The sequence below is a fragment of the Ictidomys tridecemlineatus genome, chromosome 9 (assembly GCF_052094955.1).
Source record: "Ictidomys tridecemlineatus isolate mIctTri1 chromosome 9, mIctTri1.hap1, whole genome shotgun sequence".
NCBI lineage: Eukaryota > Metazoa > Chordata > Mammalia > Rodentia > Sciuridae > Ictidomys > Ictidomys tridecemlineatus.
Window position 1 is genome coordinate 37,114,951 of NC_135485.1, and position 20,049 is coordinate 37,134,999.

Genomic DNA, 20,049 nt, shown 5'->3' on the forward strand with positions numbered 1-20,049 from the left:
TTTTTTTTTTCTAATGCAAGTTAAAACCAATAACTATTAAAATAAAACATTTGTTCATATCATCTAAAATTATCTCACCTACCATACTTTGGGGAAACACCAATGAAGTATAAAAATAGAGGTAGACAACTAAAGAGACCTTGTTCTCACTTTTGCACTTAATTGCTGTGTGACTCCTCATATTATTTAGTTTTTATGAGCTCAGATTTCTTGTAGGATTGATGAGATTTGAAAGGATATTTTTAAGGATTAAATGATAATGTATATGAAAGAGGCTGGAATGTTTTTTGGATCACAGTGGGTGTTTAGTAAATGTATTTTTCATATTATGGTTTCTTTTTTCTATTTGACATTTTAGGTTTAAATTGCTGTTATGCTTTTTTGTTTAATAGCATTCAAAAAGCTGACAAAAATATGTCTCTACTTATGAAATTTAACATAGCATGCCAATGTGGGTAGAAATGTAAGAAAAATGTAATTATTTCTCTCAGTCTTAAAACTGTTGTTTTCTGAAATACTCAGATGGTAAAGAATTGATGCATGATTATTAATCCTGGAAAAAGGTTTTGTTTTTCATTTTTCTTTGCATTTGCTTAGCAGTGGTGTACTTTAAATAGTGTATATTAGTATTATTATAGAAATATATGCTCCTTGGTTAGCATTTAAGCTGAAATTGGTCAGGGTACCAGAGGGAAGACTAGCTAAACTGGAATATAGTAAAATGAAAGGAGAAATGGTATATTTACAAATAACTTAACAGGATGTGATTATAGAGCTGCTGAATCTGAGATTGCTTTGATACTAAAGTCCTACTTTCCCTGTTTTTCAAAACAGTAGTCTTAATGTAATTTTCAAAAAAAGTTCTGTCTGAAAATCAATTTGTTTTTAGAATTATTCTCTGGAGCTTGATTTAAGTTCTATTCATAAGAAATCTTAACTATATAGGCAAGTGTGTAGACAACTTGAAATAACTGGAAGTTTTTGACCAAACTGCAGTTAGATATTATTTAAACATTTATTAAAAATATTCTTAGCTAGTTGTGGTGTCTTATGCCTATAATCCCAGCAGCTCAGGAGGCTGAGGCAGGAGGATCTCAAGTTCAAAGCCAGCCTCAGCAAAAGTGAGGTGCTAAGCAACTCAGTGAGACCCTATCTCCAAATAAAATACAAAATAGGGCTGGGCTTATGGCTCACTGGTCCAGTGCCCTTGAGTTCAACTCCTGGTACCCCCCCCCAAAAAAAAAAATTCTTAGGATCAGTTTTTTTATACCTTGAGTACCATGTCTTTCCTTGGAAATAATATAATTTACAACTTAATTAGGACTTTTTCACCATTCAACAGTAAATGTTAATGGCCTAGTGTTCTGAAGATTGTTCTCAGTTCTGAGGACATAGCAATAATAGATAAAAAAATCCCTTTTTTCATGGAACTTATAGTCTTATTGGAATATCAGACAATAAGGAAATATATAAACTTTTTCTGTAAAGAGTCAGTTTAATCTTTGTGAGATGTGAGACATCAGTTTTACTGCTATGAGCATGCTAACAGCCATAGACAATATGTAAATAAATAGGCATGGTTGTGTTGCAGTAAAACTTTGTTTACAAAAACAGGTGGTCTCTTGGATTTGGCCTGCAGGCTATAGTTCACAAATTCCTGGTTTCACACATTCTAAAAAACAGGAAACCAGTTATTAACCAGTAATCTGTCCTTGAGAGAGAAAAGCAAAGCTGCTGTACTACAAAAAGAGTAGTTGATTTTTGCTTTGTGTAAGTGAAGGAGTTTCTCTTGATCTAAAACTAGGTGCAATCAAGTACTAGATCTGTTTAACAATGTCTTAATTGTATATATATGCACACAATAATAGTTATAGCTATAAACATAATGTATGTTTTAAATACATACATTTAAAATTTTTCAGGAAAAATAACTTGGCTATTGCAGGTTTGAACTTTCATTCCTAAACTACTCTTTTTCCAAGGAGATTGTATTTAAAAATTTTTTTTTGATAAAGTAAATCTTCCTGGGAATTTAGGTATTGTATTATAGAACAGTTTCTATTCATCCCATTTAACTTCTCTAAGGTGCAGTACCACTTGATCCTAAACTCATCTTGTTTTTATGCTATTGCATTATCTTTTTCACCCTCTCTTACCCCTCCTGCTGTTTTCTTTTCTGTCTTCTTTGAAGGTGCTTCCATTTTTGCCAATGTGGTGTTGTTGTTTTGTAGTAAAATTAATATTCCATTTTCACCCTTTTGAATGTATAGTTCATTGGCATTAATTAAGTACATTCACACTGATGTGAAACCATCACCATTGTCCATCTGGACAGAACTTTTCATCATCCTATACTGAAATTCTGTATCTGTATTAAACAATAACTTCCCATAACCCCTACCAACCCTCTGACTGCCTGTCTTTTGCTTCACATCTCTTTTGGTGTTTCTCTCCATTTCTGTGGTGTCTAGTGTCATCTCTATTTGAATTAATCTCATTGATTCAAAAAAACTAAGCTGAATATATGCATGAGAGCCTTTTATGTATCAGACATTAGGAAAAGGTGAGAGATGCAGGATAAAGAAAAAGAAACACAACACTGTACCTGTACTCCTGGAGTATGTCATCTGGCAGAGGAATCTTAAAAATAATCCTTGTAACTGAAAATGTGTAATTAAGGAATGATATACAGTGCTTTGGGCTTTGAGAAACAAAGGTTTTTTTCCTCAAGAAGTGATCTTTAATCTGAGTCCTAAAAGATTTATAAAAATGTAAGTGTACTAAGGGAGAAGGAGAGAATAGGAGGTGGGCATTGCAGATAGGGAGAATATATGCAAAGGCTCAATGTAAGATAAGAGAGCCAATGGCTTATATGAGGAACTGGAACAAGTCACTGTGGATGGAGAAGAGTAAGGAAGGAAGAGATGTGACATAATTATAGTCAGAAAAATGTATAGGAGCCAGACCATGAGATCTTATAGGCCACATTAAGTATTCTGAACTTTATTTTAAGAACATTGGGAAAATATAGAAGTTTTATGTAAGAGTGTAAGATGATGGATTGGAAGATACTACCCAATTTGCACTTTAGAAAAGACATTCTTGCAGTAGTATGAAGAGCAGAGTGCAGAGGGCCAAGAGTGAATGTAGGATGCTCTTGACATTTCATGATGCTAGCTGGATGGGTTGGGAAGTATAGGGGAAAAAAAACAAAACAAAACATTTTTCTCTACTTACACACCATAACAATCAACACACAAAAGACTCTGACCTCAGAAGTTGGGGATATCTCCCCTCCAGGAAGAAAGCAATAAGCTTACAGTAGATATCAGCTGGGCTCCTTCCAATTCAGTTAAGTTCTAACGCTGTCTGCCTGGAGCTAGCATGAGATCCCACAGATTGAGGGTTCTGTCCCACAAGACTGTCCTCCATTCAAATGCCAATTGACTGACTGGCTATAATTAGGGTTCCTACTGTGCCTCTTCAGGATTGATTACATAGCTGGAGCAGCTCACAGAAATCAGGGAAACACTTAGGTTTGCCAATATATTATAAAGAATAATCCAAAGAACACAGATGAAGAGATGCATAAATGGAGATATGAGAGAAGGGGCATGGAGCTTATCTGCCCTTTCCAGGCACATCACCTTCCAGGAATCTGTACATGTTCAGAAGAGTACAGAAACTCTTAGAACTCTGTTCTTTGAGGGGGCTTATGGAGACTACATTGCAAAGGCATGACCAAAGTACAGACAACCATGTTGAAATATTACTGGACAAAAAGGGTATGATCTAATGCTACTAGACTGGGTGAGGAAACCCAGGAAAGCCTATCTGAACTCCAGATTCTTCAGCATTCCTTTCTTGTGAGTATGGGACAGAACACCTTCTGAAATTGAGGTCTTATAATCTTTCAGACAAGGCAGATCAAAGAATTTTTTTATGGCCAGCTTCAAGACAGTAAGGCAAGGGAAGATTAGAGTTTCTGTGACCTATCTTAAAGGAGAAACTTCTAGTTTTTATGGCTTGCCTTGGGGAAAAAGTTATGAGCCATGAACTTTACATGAAAAACGAAAAATATGTCATCAAGTAAATGGTAGTTGATGAAGTGAAAAAATGTGACAAATCAGTTATGAGGAAATGAAAGAAAAAAAGTGTCAACAATTTTTGGTTTTTGGTACCAGGGATTGAAGCCAGAGGCACTTAACCACTGAGCCAGCCCTTTTTATTTATTTTGAGACAAGATCTCACTAAGTTACTTAGGGCCTTGCTGAATTTCTAAGGCTGGGTTTGAACTTGCAGTCCTCCTGCCTCAAGTCTTCTGAACTACTGGGATTACAGGCATGCACCAATGTTCCTGGATCAACAGTGATTTCTAGGTTTCCAGTTTGTATGACAGGATGAATGTTATCATTCTGAGAGAGGGACCCCTAGAAGAGAAATAGATTTTATCAGGAAGTTCATGAGTTTAATTTGATATGTGAATTCTGGGATATATTTGCCATACCTCCAGAGGGACATTAAATGGGCAGTGTGTGTGGGACTGACATACAGAAGAAATTTAGGATTAGAAGTAGAAATAATGGGGAGCCTTTGGCAGATAGAGGATAATTGATGTTGTGTGTATGTTTGAGATTTCTCAGGAGAAAGAATATGGCATAGAGTGATAGTGGTTAATAACTAAAAGATAATAAGCTTTAAAGGAGATTGTAAAGGAATAAGGAGAGAAAAATTTGCAAGCCTGTTTCTTCTTGGGTTGATGCTTCCATACTATGTACTAAATATGTATAAAATGTGGTGTCTCATCTCACATGGTACAGAGAAAATGTGTTCCTCCTCCCCAAACTGCTACTCTGTCAGTAGGTAAACCAGAAACAAGGCACCTGTTTTTGTTTGTTTGTTTGTTTTATTTACTTTCCAGTTTTTCATATGCCTTTTTTCTTTTTTCTTCTAATTTTCTAGTCCCTGTATACTGCCTACTTTAGCCTATTCAACATCACTATTTCCATCTCTATTTTCCCCCAAATTGAATCACAGCACTTTTGCTAAAATTTACTGATCGCTTTATCTTTGCTACTCAATGGGTTTAAGACTCCTGAGCATAGTGTTCCAGGCCTCCCATGACTTGTTCCCAGCTACTTTTTCTGAGCTGTCCCTCCCATATGCTTTTTCATACTAGACTACTCCGTGTATTCCCTGAACATGCTGTGCATTTTCAAGACACTACTTTTGTTTATATTGTAAACACAGCACATTTGTACTTTATCCACTTTTAGTGGCCTATCAGATTACTACTCATCCTCTTAAGACCATTCAGTGCCTATTCTTCCAAAAAATATTACCCATTTTCTCAGTTGTAAAATTTCTCAGTTCATTTCTGTAACCTTCTGCACCTTTATTGTAGTACTTATTTTACAATTATTGTTTTTTTAGCCAATTCTATTTTACTAGCAAGCCTTTTAAGAGAAAGTACCATGTTATATTTGTATGTTTTCTACAACGCTTTGGCCATCCTAATAAATATTGAATAAGCTGTGGATTTTAGGATAGGATGGAAGGGGAAAATATTAGTTTAAGTATTGATTTTTCTTATATAATTTCACTTGATATCCTAGTCTTTCTGATGTACTATTTGTGTAATTTTATATACAAAGCATGATTTTCTTGTAACAAAAGTATTATTTTGGGTGGGAATAAACTTTCTTTTTAAAAAGGCAAATCTCTCCCCCCCCTTTTTTTTTAATCTTTGACTGACTTAACCAGTCATTATTGCTTTCTTTTTTCAAAACCCTAAAGGCCATTTTAAAAATGTAATATTTGCCAGGCATGGTAGTGCATACCTGTAATCCCAGCAATGTGAGAGGTTGAGGCAGAAGGATCACAAATTCAAAGCCAGTCTCAGCAACTTAGTGAGACCTTGTCTCAAAAAATAAAAAGGTCTGGGGGTATGACTCAGTGGTTAAGTGCCCTTGAGTTCAATCCCCAGCACCAAAAAATAAAAATAAAAACTTAATATTTTGTGCAGTTTTTAAAAATAATGTGTATTATAGAAAAATTAGGCACAGGTATTTTCATATTTGATTTATTTTTAAAGCTCACACAGGATTGATGGAAGAGTTATTAAAGAAACACTTTCTCTAACAAGATAGAAGTGAATTAATTTCATAGCCAGTAGCCTGTTTAGAATATGTTCTACCTATATTATTTTGTCATTTGATGTGGCTACTGTTTTGTTTGCATAACAGTTAATGAAAGCGTGTGTTGGATTATATTTTTCCTACTACTATAAGTATGTTTATTTAAACTGAGACAATGATTTAACGAATTTTTAATAGGAAAACTTTTTAATAAAATGCTAACTTTTTCTGTTATTGATTTGATTTTCCTCCTTCTCATTAAAATGCAGCTCTCAAGAGACAGAATTTATATAATAATCCTTTCAACTCTATGAGTTACTCAAGTCCTTACAGTCCAAATGCCAGTAGCCCATACAGCAGTGGCTTCAATTCTCCATCCTCAACCCCAGTGCGACCTCCTATAGTCAAACAACTTATACTTCCTGGAAATTCAGGTAAGGAGAAAATAGAATAGAGTTATTAATCAATGGTTTTACACTCACTACCCTACTTCAGAAAATAACTAGTTCAGGTTCCTTTTATTTATGAATTTTTTAACTGCTTAAAGAAAATCTCTTTGAGGAACCTCTTTGCAACAGAAGCTATACTAGGCACCAGGAGTACAAAGATAAGTCAATGTGTTCTATCTATGTAATTTTCTTTAGTATGTACTTAGAAGTTTTAAAATCTGGTGTAATTAAATGGGGTCAGAACCTTGACTGTCTTAATCAATAGATCTTTATCAAATGGCCTGTGTGGGTTATAAAAGCTGCAAAGTTAAATACTCTTTAAAGGAGTTTTAATAGGCTTTGATATTAACCATAAGCAATAATATGAGGTTATATGTGAATGTATTAAAAGAGAGATGGGTGCTGTAAGTAACGTGGAAGGGACAGGTTGCAATGAACTGGAAAAAGTATATTCTGCTCTGATTCTATGACTGACACATTCATTTACTCCTATTACTGCTATTATTATGTCTCATTAATTAACCTTACTTTAATTAATTAAGTAACCTTACTTTAAGATTGAGGTATTGTTAACCACTGTAGATTTTCAACCTGTGAGTTCTCTAATCTAAACTTTATTGACCCTGTCCTTTGCCTAGTATATAGTTATTTGATAGTTATTTCTCCTATGACAATTAAAAAGTTTAATCTGTAATAATTATTATAAAGAATTTGATTCAGGCATTATTTGAGTCTAACCTTGTAGTACTTTTTCTATAATTTGCACTTTGCTCCTTTTTCCTTAATAATGTAAATGTTAATTATTTTGTATTTTTCTTGCTCTCCTTACATGCCTTTCATGTTGGAACTGACTCTTATGGTGAAGAAATGTGGAAAACAAGTGTTTCAAATCTGTATTAGAAATATTAGTGACAGTGTTAGGATTTTATTATTCTACAATAGAAGTTGATGAGCACATAAAAGTATTTGCCTAGAAAAGCATGTATTCTTTATTCTTCTGATCTATCTCCCTTTTGCTTTAGAATGATAAAGTACTCTTTTTTTAATCTAGTTGCTTTTTTCATCCCATCTTTTGTGCTTCACCACTAAATCTCAGCACACCTTGGATCCCCACTACAAATTTGCCAGAAGAATTTTGTAAACATGGCATCATACAGGAGAAATTGGCCTAGTGTTCTTTTTTGGGGGGGGGGGAGGGTTATTTTTAAATGTCTAAGGAATCCAATTTTCCTCAAATTATAGAGTTTTCTTGTTTAGGAAAAACAGATGCTTTTATTAAGTGAAAATATGATGGTTCTTGTTAATGATTGAATTTGAGAGAAGAAAATACTACATCATAGATTCATCTACTTTGTAGAGCAATTTCATTGACTTTGTTGTAAAGGTTGAAATCCTCTAGCCTAGAGTTATTTGATAACATCTGTTTTCCAGGCACTGGGTTGAATTGTTCTCTGTAAAGGAATAGGTAAATTATATTAAATGAGAAAGAGTTTTGTGTTCATGCCATAGTATATAAATGAGTTTCTGTAGCCCTCATTTTTCTTAATAAGGTCCATTTCTAATTTCATTATATGTTCAATATATATATTTTGCAAACAAAGGGCAGAATAATAATGATCTGAAGCAAAGGATATAATATCTAGTTGATTGCAACAGGTATTTTTTCAATTTTGGTCTTATTAAAGTTTGATTTTTTTTTTTCTCAAGGTAACTTCAAAAGTTCATCAGACAGAAATCCTCCGCTCAGTCCTCAATCCTCTATAGATAGTGAGTTAAGTGCTTCAGAATTAGATGAAGATTCAATTGGATCCAATTATAAGTTAAATGATGTAACTGATGTGCAGATTCTAGCCCGGATGCAGGAAGAAAGTAAGTATTTTAATTGCCAACAGTTGAGATTTTTGCAGGGCATGGTGGCACATGCCTGTAATCCTAGCTACTCAGGAGACTAAGGCAGGAGGATTACAAGTTTGAGGCCAGCCTGGACAACTTAGAGAGACCCTGTCTTAACATAAAAAATTAGAAGATATGAGATGTAGCTCAGTTGTAAAGCACCCTGTGGTTCCATCTCTAGTACCAGAAAACAGGGGAAAAAAAGGGGGCTTTTTTATTTCTTTTACTACTTTATGATTTTATTGTAGGTATTAAATATGTCTTGTGAGAATAGTAATACAGTGAAAGTAAAAATTTTTAAATGGGCACTTTAGAGGCTTGTTCACATATGTACTTGTTTATTCATTTTCAGAGTTTATTTTACATAGGGCAGTTTTGCTATATGAAAAGCAGAGAAAAGCATATTATGCTTAGCTTCTGTGACTAATTGGCATACCCTGTGTGTTACTTTGTATCCGCACTCAGAACTGGGATTATTTCTCTATTACTGTGTGTCTTTTATTGTAAATCAGTGTTTCTCAACCTTTTTTAAAAACTTGCTCCCCTAAAGAGCCTTTTTAGATCTTTTAGATCTTCCTTTTTACCTACCTCCTCCCCCATGAATTTTAAAAATCACTGTTGTACACTCTATTTAAGTACTATGAGGGCTGCTAGCTATTGTGATATTCTTCTTGGTGACAGATATCACTCTCTTGAGAAACCACAAATTTATTAAAAAAAAATAAATCTATGAGGACTAGGATTGTGGCTCAGTAGTAGAGCACTTGCCCAACATGTGTGAGGCACTGGGTTTGATTCTTTTCTCAGCACCACATATAAACAAATAAGTAAAAATAAAAGATTCATCCACAACTAGAAGTGTGTGTGTGTGTATTTAAAAAAAAAAAAAAAAAAGAACTTGTGACATTAAATTAAATGAAGCATGTGATGGTACTTTCAGCATGGTCCTTGAAACTGTCTAGAAACTGTCTTGAGAATGTAGTAAAAATTATAGCCTCCATTATCTCCAAAATATACATAAACATGAAATTTTTCATACTATTTCAAAGGTTCATGGATGTCCTGGCTCTAATTTGAATGTAAGGTGGTTGTGGTAGGTAGTTTTGTTCTTGCTGGTGTATCTCATAAGATGCCATATACTAAACTGTGAAGTAAGAAATATCTGTAAAGTGATTCCTTTAACCTTTTCAATGAAAAGATCCTTGAAATACACATTTCAGAGTCTTGGCAATTAGCTGATGAGAATTGCTAAAATTTATTTTAAAACCTTTAGTTTTACTTAGAGCATAATCTTTTCTTTAAATGTGTTGTAAGATTTATCAAGCTATAACATTAAGAAACTGTAGAATGTTTCTTCCTCTGCTGATTCAGTTCCCATTTATAATACTGCTGGAAAGATAGGAGATTGACTTATTCTTTATTTCTTGTTAGCAAAACTAATGATATGTTAGCCATTTCTTCTGTAATTTTAACTTAACTCCTCACTGATTCTGTGGCATTTAACAAGTCAGAAGCTAATTATTCATGGATATGAAAGGAAAAAAGAATGCCATCTAATTCTATACCTTGGAGTAAACTCACTCATTTCTTGTTTGAAACCTGACTTTAGATACCAATATTTTGTTAAAAGCTCAGTCAACGGTTTAGTGCAGCTTTTATATTGTGTTTTGATAAGATAATAGAATTTTAGCCTCTCGGTACTTCAGTAATCCTTTTTCCACATACATGAATATTTATTTTCTCAGTAAATTAAAAAAAAAAAAAGACACTGCTAAAAATATATGGTATACTCCCTTAAAAACAAGTCGTTCCTTCTCCCTTTTTAAATATATGAGTTTCTTTTTTTACAACATAATTCTTCCAGGATTTCTATTATAATTAGAGATACAAAATTGCAGATTTAGATTGTACCTAGTCGAGCTTTCTGGTTTTTAAAATGAGAAATGCAAAATCCTATTGTGAGTGTGACTTTCTTAGCATCCTCTTGTTAGACTACATCGAGGTTTAGATTTTTCTTTTCTGAAAACAATGCTCTTTCACTGGTCTGTTGTCTTTTGTTAGATGACATTAGTGCCATATTTGTTATAACTAGACACTGAGAAACTGTTAGTTCCTCAGTCTGACCAAAGGGTGAACTGGACCCCAAGAATTTTTAGTGTTTTTTTTGTGTGTATATTGCTAAGAATTGAACCCAGGGTCTCACGCATGCCAGGCAAGCACTCCACTAATGAGCTGCATCCCCAACAATTTGTAGTTAAAAAGATATCCTGGAGTGATTCTAAGATAAGAATCACTAGTTTGGGGAAATTGTTAACAGCATTTTCTGTGTGTAAATATATAACTACTCTATGACATCCTTTTTTACTGGATTGCCAATAGTTAGCAGGACTTGCTTAAATTACCTAGATTCTGTGATTTTTTGCATTATAATGTTGATTCAAGGATTAAGTATCTAAGGAGTTTATTTGCTTGGTGATATATTCTGTTCACTGCTTGCACAGTAATTGTTTTCCTTCATTGTTCCTTTAATATTAATCTCAAATTTGGATTGTTGTGTGTAGGGGTAGAAGTATTTTAAATTTATGTTTCTACCTTGTAATTTCAGATTTAAGTGAAATCTAGAAATTGGGCAAAGGTTTTATAAATTTTCATTTCATTTAAAAATAATCTGCAGATGTGGTTTATGCATCCTGATGATGGCAGGATGTCTAAAAGTAGAAAGGGAGTTTTCCTTTCTACTTTATACTGCTTGAATTTTTCAATGATAATTTTTTACTTTTACATTTTAAAAAAATATTTAAATAATCAAAATTATAGTTAAAGAAATAACATATTCATTGTTGCCAGGTCTCCGGCAGGAATATGCAGCCACCACTTCTCGGCGCAGTTCTGGTTCATCTTGCAATTCTACAAGACGGGGTACTTTTAGTGATCAGGAACTTGATGCACAAAGTTTAGATGATGAAGATGACAATATGCATCATGCAGTATACCCTGCTGTTAACAGGTTTTCACCATCACCACGCAATTCACCTCGACCATCACCTAAGCAGTCGCCCAGAAATTCACCTCGTTCACGATCTCCTGCTCGGGGAATAGAATATAGTAGAGTGTCCCCACAGCCTATGATTAGCCGCTTACAGCAGCCTCGCCTTTCACTTCAAGGCCATCCCACAGATTTACAGACAAGCAATGTTAAAAATGAAGGTAAAACGTAGCAGATTTTTTTCATTAGAATGCTTCTGAAAAAAATCATTCGTATTTCAGTGTGAAAGTAATGCGGTTTTGCCAAGATTTTGTAAAGAGTTTAGTCAAGTGAGCCATTTTATTCATCGTATATCAATACAAAAAAAGAAAGTAATTTTAACTTTAGGTGATTGTGTTACTTTTGCTTTATTTTACTCATGAAATGATCTTTGTTTAGATCTAGATTTCAATATATAATTTGCTGTTTCCTTTAAGGATTCTCTTAACCTACCAATTTATATAGACTGTGGGTTGAGTTTTTATTTTTAAATAAGTACTTCCTGTTTTTTTCTATTTTATAATAGGCAGAATGTTTAGGTAAATCTCCTTTGAATCCTAATTAATATTTTAATTCTTTCTCCATTTGAAAGAATGGTTTCATTTTTTAAAAAATTAAAATCCTATTTTTGTAGAAAAACTAAGGCGCAGTCTTCCAAACCTGTCCCGTACATCTAATACACAAGTTGACTCAGTGAAAAGCAGCAGAAGTGACTCAAATTTTCAAGTGCCAAATGGAGGAATACCTCGCATGCAATCTCAGGCTTCAGCCAGTAAGTATCTTTCTTATGTTTTCGGGTATAAATTGATTAATGGAAAATAAAAATTATAGATATTTGTGCTGAATGACTATTAAACTGTTACTATAAGATAGCCATACTATATTAAAATTTAGAATTTGTCCCTGAAATATCTAATTCCTATTAATACTTATAATTATATGAAACTAATTTCAGTCTCTACCAAATTTTAAAATAAATGAAGTATATTTTTAAGACAATAGATTTTTTTTTTTTTAAAAAAGGAACTAGATTTGGCTTTCACTTAAAGAAATTAGAAATAGTAACCAATATACTATCCAAATGTACATTGCACATGTCCAGGATTCAGGTCATTTTCTTAATAAGTACTTAAATTTTCTCTAAAAATCTCTACTTTTTACATATCTTAGGCTAGAGATATAGCTCAGTGGTAGAATGATTGCCTAGTATGCACAAGGCCCCAGGTTCAATCACCAACACTGCAAAAAATAAAATATCTAAAAGTTTATTATATTTTAGAGCACATCAAAATAAAAATAAACAATTCATTTTTCATACTTGTAGTATAATAAACCAATATCAAAGTTGAATATGTAGACACATTATTTTTCCTTTTTCCCCAGAAGCTGATAATTAAGGAAAATATATAGGGAATCTGAATATCCTAATTACTAATGTATTCTTTTTTAATTTTTTTTTATTGTGCTGAGGATTGAACCCAGTGCCTCACATGTGCTAGTCAGGCGCTCTGCCACTGAGCTACACCTCTAGCCCCACTAATTTATTGTTTTGTGGAAAATATGTATGCTGTTTCATAAACATGTTATTTCAATATTAGAATAATATACAGACAGAAGAATTTAAACTGATATCATCCTTTTTTTCCTGTTTGCATGTACTTGTTTATATTTTTAGCTATAGTAAACTTATTTGTAATTAAAAATGTCAACAAACATTTATGTTAGTGTAGAATTACACTATTGTCAAAATAATTTGGAAAATAAAAAATCCAGAATATCAGCAAGCCTAAGACTTAATATTAAATTTCTTTTATAAAGATTTTGGAAGAATTTTGTTTAAAGTTAGTGTATTGTGAAGCAAAAACCTAATTATCTGTTTTCTCTTGAAATTTTACATATATCTTTGCATAAAAATGTCTTACATATAAAATTTTTATATTTTGATATGTAATTATGTGCATATAGAGCAAGTTTTATGCATTTTATTAAATGAATTGGTATTTTATAATTTTTTATGTAAGCTTAAGTTACTTAATGTATGTTGCATTTGTTTTAAGTATTTATTTTTCCAGCTATAAGTGGTAGAGCTTTGGTTCTTACTTGCTGGTCTGCATGAAGCTAACTTTGCAAGGTTGCTTATTTCCATCTATGGGACCACTTCTTTTGCCTTGTTACTATGCCAATCACTATTTTTATATGCTTATTTGCTGTGGCTGCATTATTGTGGATGCTGGCATTCAGATGTAGTATTATGAGAATTCTAATGTGTTTTCCAACTTTTATAGCTATTACCAATTTTCAACTTTCATATTTGGAAAATATGAATGACTTAAAAAGTTTAAGAAAACCAGAGCATTGCACATATCCTGGATTCAGGTCATTTTCTCAGTTTCTTCAATTAAAGGAAAGAATGTTTGGCAGAGGCAATTTTTTTTCCAAAAGATTAATTTACCTTGCTTTCTAAAACTACCAGAGACAGGTTTAGCAGAAAGTTTGGTTTTTAGAAAAATATAGGAATTATTGTCTCAACAATAAGGAGAAGGGGAGTGAAAGCCTTCAAACAATCTACTGACTTTTTTTAAATATCCAAAATTTGGTTAGTATTTTAAAATGTTTAAAGTACTTTGACATGTATTATTTCATATGAATCTCACAAATATCCACTCCTTATTTTTATAGAAAGGGATCAGAGATCCATATAAATTTTTTGAATCATGCAAGGTCATATTAACTAGAAAAGTGGCAAAACTAAGGCCAAATTACTCCTTCACATTACTTCCTTGAGACTCCTGGTTTCCTTCCCCTCATTGTTTGGATTACATCATGCTGAGCTAATTGCAAATGAGTAGGCATCTTGGAATACATTCTTGGATGACTGTATTAGAAATGATTTGAGATTGAACTGTAAATAAATTTTGAATTATCACAGAGAGTAAAGTGTAAGAATCTTTTTACATAAGATTCAGAGTATACCCCCAGAGAATAAACATAGAATCAACATTCTGTTCTCAACCTCTCAGTGAAGAGTAAGAGCTAAAGGCAGTTTTCAGCTTATGTATAGCCAGACTTATCTGAGGTCCAGGGGGGAGAATTCTTTCTAGATTTTATTTATTAACAAAACACTAAAATGTTGCACTTGAATCTTATATAATTATGAAACATAAATTGAAATAAATCATTTTACAAGTAAACTAACAGGCTAGTCTAAGAATGAGTAATATTCCTAGAACTTCAATGTAAGAATAAATAGTACAGTGATATTGGATCAGTTATCACATCACAAAATTTTTTAAATATAGTGTATTATTGGGGCTGGGGTTGTGGCTCAGTGGTAGAGTGCTCGTCTAGCATGCATGAGGCACTGGGTTCGATCCTCAGCACCACATAAAGTAAAATAAAGATATTGTGTCCACCAAAAAACTTAAAAAAAAAAAAAAAAAACATTAAATGTAGTGTGTTGGGCTTTACCCCCTGGGGATTTTGATTGAATATATTTGAGGTGGAGACCAAGAATCTCTCGTTTCAGAAGTGTCTCAGTTGAAGCCAGGCACAGTGGCATATGCCTGAAATGCCAGCTGCTTGGGGGACTGGGACAGGAGAATTGCAAGTTTGAGGCCAGCCTGGGTAATTTAGTGATACGCTTTCAAAATTTTTTAAAAAGGGGAATGTATTTCAGTAGTTAAGCGCCCCTAGGTTCCATCCCCATTACCAAAAAAAAAAAAAAAAAAAAAAAGGCTCAGCTGATTTCAGGGCAGATCCAAGTTTGAGAATCACTTATTTGGACTTAATTGTGGGGGACCTTGAATGCTCAGATTTTCTCCAGCAGTCAGACACTTATGTGTGCCTTAATCATTTAATAGAAGTTGCTGGGTATAAATTATGTTCCTAGCACTGAAAATATAAATGTGTTTGACAGCCAATGCTTTCCAATAGCAGGAAATGATAAGCAGGAACTTTTTTGAGAACAGAGGAGAGGTATTAAAAGTGTGAAGAGTTTTCAAAAAAGAAATTTAAAAAATAGCCAACTTAGCTTATATGAGTTGCCAAAGAAAGAAAGATGTATCAGTTTTCCCAAGTGCAGTCAAGAAAAGTGAAAGAGTGGCAACCTGATTCTAGTGTTTTGTTGTATGACTGAAGCATAAGGTCTGAATGGATGAGGGAGGAGACCTATAGATAGGAAATAGACTGAGAGTTTTTAAATATCATGTAAAGAGTTCACCCTGTAAGCATGAGGAGTCATGATGGACTTTTAATCAAGGTTTCTCTTGGAAACTTTATTTTGATATTATGTGATATTATAAGGAATAAAGTGAAGAGACTAGAAATCACTTGGAAGGGTATTGCATAATCTGGACCAAAAATGAAGAGTTGAACAAAGGCGGTGGTGAAGGGAGTGTTTTAGTCAGTTTTTTGCTACTGTGACCAACAGACCTGACAAGAACAATATTAGAAGAGGAAGTTTATTTGGGTCTCAGTTTTAGAAGTGTCAGTCCATAGAAGGCCTACTCCATTGCTCTGTGAGGTGAGGAAGAAGAGTGTGGTAGAGGAAAGTGGCTGGGAACAAGCTACCCGGAAACAGGGAGCTTTCCTTAACACAGACAAAATATATACAACCAAAGGCTTGCCCCCAGGGACACACCTCTTCTAGTCACACCCTACCCACCTATAGTTACTACCACACAATTAATCCCTATCAGCTGGTTAGGGTAGCTGATTAAGACTCTCATAACCCAATCATTTCACCTCTCAGCTTTATTGCATTGTCTCACACTTGAGTTTTTGGGAGACACCTCAACAAGGAGTGATAAAATCTAGGTGTTGTTATTTCTGTTTTAATAAATCTAAGATATGCGACTTGATAGCCCTGAGAAGGCTAAAGTGGAGAGTCAGAGAGCATCAAAGGATGACTAAATGAGAATTTGTAAGTAATAAAAGGTTTTAAACAAAATGTCATGGGTGAGAGAGAACCCAAGGGTATTTCACATTAAAATTCATTTATAGTGGCTTATGCTTACTAGTATTAGTACCTGGAGAAGAGTCTTTTTTAACATTCCCCTAAATGATAAAGCTGTGTTCAGTAATAATCATGAAATAAAATTAATTAGAGGAGCAATAGCCAGGAAAAAATGCCAACAGTGGAAATATTTTTATTGAACTTTGTGTATTGTAATTGTCAGTAAAAAATAATAAAATCAATACTATAGTACAGAAAGAAGATGATGGGATTTAAGATTACATTATTCTTTTTCTAAACAAGGAAATATATTTTTACATATTAATTTGTTACAGTAATAAAATTACAGCTTTATCTCTTCAAACAATGTCAATGATTCTTCAGAACTAATCTTTGACTATTAAAGCTCAACAAACAGCAGTATACGGAAAATCTTCAGTGTAAAGTTAAGCTGGATAGAGAGTCACAAAATCACATTTTACAATAAATTCCAGAAAGTGCCATACTGTCTAAGCTTTGTGTGTATGTGTGTGTGGTGTGTGTGTGGGGGGGGGTACTGGGGGCAGGGAATAGATCTAGTCTAATGATTTTTTTTAAAGTCTTCACAGTTTAAAAAATTTCAAACACAAGTTCAAAGACACATGTAATGACAAAATTGAGGTAACTCATTGATTTTATAGTCTATCATCATTGTTTCTAGTGTACTTATATAGTAATATAGTGTATCACAGGGTAAGAGGCACACATTGTTGAAGTAAGCTTGAAAGATTTCAGATTACTATGAAATAATAATTTAAAAGTAGCATAATGTTATTAAAATGCAATAGTCTCTATAGCTATTATGTATAATTTAGACCAATAAACATTTTTTTCCCCCAGGGAAGAGTGTTTTTTCTCACTGATTTTGATTATTATTGCTGGAGCATGATAATAGAAAAAAAACAGGTTGCGGCTCAGTGGTAGAGTGCTCCCCTCACATGTGTGCGGCCCTGGGTTCAATCCTCAGCACTACATAAAAATAAACAAATAAAATGAAGGTGTTAAAAAAAAAAAAAAAAACAGCTGGTTTTATTTTGTTTCTGAATTCTGATGATACACTTGCTTATTTCCTGCAGGTACTGGGCACTTTCATCTTATTTCCTTGATGTACATAAATTGAGTGAAAAAGAGTAGATGTAGGGAGACCCCAAAGGACACTGTTCTAATCCAAAAAATAGGGCGATGAAAGTATTTAGGAGACCATGAAGATATAAAGGAAGGTATTGATCTAAGAAACTATAGGAGGTATATAAATAAAATTTAAGTAACAATTTTTTTTAGCTAGAATGACTTAAAATAATGGTACATGTTTCCCAGAAATGGAGGTTTTCAGAAGAGTTGATTTGTGGAAGATGACATTAATCTAAATAACGGTAGCATCAAAGAATAAATTGTTAGCCAGGTGTGGTGATATGTACATGTTATCCCAGCTACTTGAGAGACAGAGGCAGGAGAAGAGCAAGTTCAGGGACCCTCAGACTGATAATGTAGCTCAGAGGTGGAACATCCTTGGGCTCAATTCCCATTTCCCACCAAAAAAAGGGGGGGTGGGTAGGTAGGATAATTGTTTTAATGTAGCATCCTTGCTTCTCACAGGGGTTTTGCTAGTTTAGAATTGTATTTTTTTTTTTTAATGAGGAAACAGGGAAAACCTTAAGTCATAAATATTTTCAAACAGTTAACATTTAATTATATTATTTTAGAAAGATCTGGAATTTCACTTAAACTAGAACACTTCATTATTTAAAAAATGATGTACCAAGCACAGTGGCCCACACCTGTAATCTCAGCAACTCTGGAGGCTGAGGCAGGAAGATCACAAGTTGAAGGCCAGCATGTACAAAGATCCTTTCTCAAAAAAAAAAAAAAAAAAAGAAGGACTAGGATGTAGCCAGTGGTAGAGGTCCCCTGTATTCAGTCCCCAGAACTTTAAAAAAAAATTAATTTTTGTCTTTAGAAGACTGATCAAATTAAGAATGATAAATCAGATAAAAACTTAGTTTTGTTATTTGATTAACATGCATGTTTGTAGTATCTTATTAACCTGGTTCATTTTATGCTGTGTCAGGCAGATTTCCTATTTACTGCCTGATCCTGTATGTATGTAATCTGACTCTTTAAATTCCTGGTGGACAGTTTTCCTTTGTATGTAGATGCCATTGTGATGTCACCATGAAATGGAAGAGGTTAAAAAAACAAAAAAAGTCCATTGAAGTCACTGTAGTTGTTAATTCAAATAGGATCTTTCCAAAGGGTTTACTACAAATGGCATTTGATATTAAGCCCTCATTAAAATTTTTTAATGGCTGAAAAACATTGTAGATTGCCAGAATATGTTCAGTTGGTTTCCTTGCCCTTCTGAGCCTCCTTTCTGTTCTTTAAACATACTATGTTCCAATCTCAGTATTCTTTACAATTGCTTTTTACTCAATCTGGAATGCTTTTTCTAGATATCTACATGGCTTACTCCTTTTCTTCCTTTAGATCTTTGTGCGAATGTCATCTTAGGGAAATCTCTCAATCATCCTATTTATAGTTGCAACTTAAATCTCTTACTTCTTGTCCTCCTTTCCTGCTTAATTTTCCTCCTTAGCACCTGCCAGCATCTGGAAGGCCTTATATTTTACAACATTGTTTATTGTCTGTCTCTCCTTTTCTAGACTATTCCATCAAAGTAAAAACTATGTCTATCTAATTGGCTACTAAATCCATTGTACCCAAAACAGTACCTGAAAGAAAGCAGATAACTCTCTTATTTGCATGAATACAGGGATAGACGAATGAATGGTTGGAATGATGAAAATATGACTGATTGAAAACATAAATAAATAGAATATCCAATGATGATAACATCCTAAATTTTTGTGGGATAGATATAAGATATAAATTTTGATTTTTTTAAATGAGAAATTTTTGCTAGTCTGCCTGTCAATATTTGAGTTAGCATCAAATATTATTTAGCTATAGTAATGTTTGGAGTGCTATAAAATTGGAAATCAAGTACATTTCTTTAAAAAAGTGTATTAGCTGTGAAAAAAAATTAGTTATTTAGCTTGATAAAGCTAAGCAATAGAGGAAAGACAAATCCTTCCTTGTATTCTCCCTGATGATGTGTCAAGTATCCTTTATCACCCCAGTGATTATTTGTGCCCTAACTAAACTTGTAGAAGTAGGGTCTGTTTTTTGTCTTGGTTTACACATAAATTCTAAAAGTATATAAAGTCTGTCTAATCAATAGAAGGACATTTCAGAGCCACTTAAATAGGTGACTGCACTGATTGGTATAGGACTCTGATAACTGGATATTGGAATAAATGGAGTCACTTTTAACTGTAGATGGCCCTGGAAATGTAGGATGTGTGAATGTTTGTGTGTTCAATATCAAAAGTTTACTATATCTGGATCTTATCTGCCAATTTAGAGAGTTTCAGTGTAGCTAATAAAAGTTTGAAACAAGTTTAGTATTCCTCACTGATCTCTTTAAATGTCATGTGCTCCAACTCATTTAGACCTCTCAAAACACACACACACACACACACACACACACATACA

General features: G+C 33.5%; 1 protein-coding gene across 2 annotated transcripts in view; it reads left to right on the forward strand.

Moving 5' to 3' along the window:
* The window catches only part of Slain2 (SLAIN motif family member 2), a 58,442-nt gene that overhangs the window by 19,755 nt on the left and 18,638 nt on the right, over nt 1–20,049 (forward strand). For both annotated transcript variants that reach the window (XM_005319982.5, XM_005319983.5), the window contains exons 3-6: nt 6,407–6,571; nt 8,294–8,455; nt 11,327–11,686; nt 12,139–12,276. In XM_005319982.5, the coding sequence (XP_005320039.1) occupies nt 6,407–6,571; nt 8,294–8,455; nt 11,327–11,686; nt 12,139–12,276 (825 nt within the window). The remainder of the gene's footprint in view (nt 1–6,406; nt 6,572–8,293; nt 8,456–11,326; nt 11,687–12,138; nt 12,277–20,049) is intronic.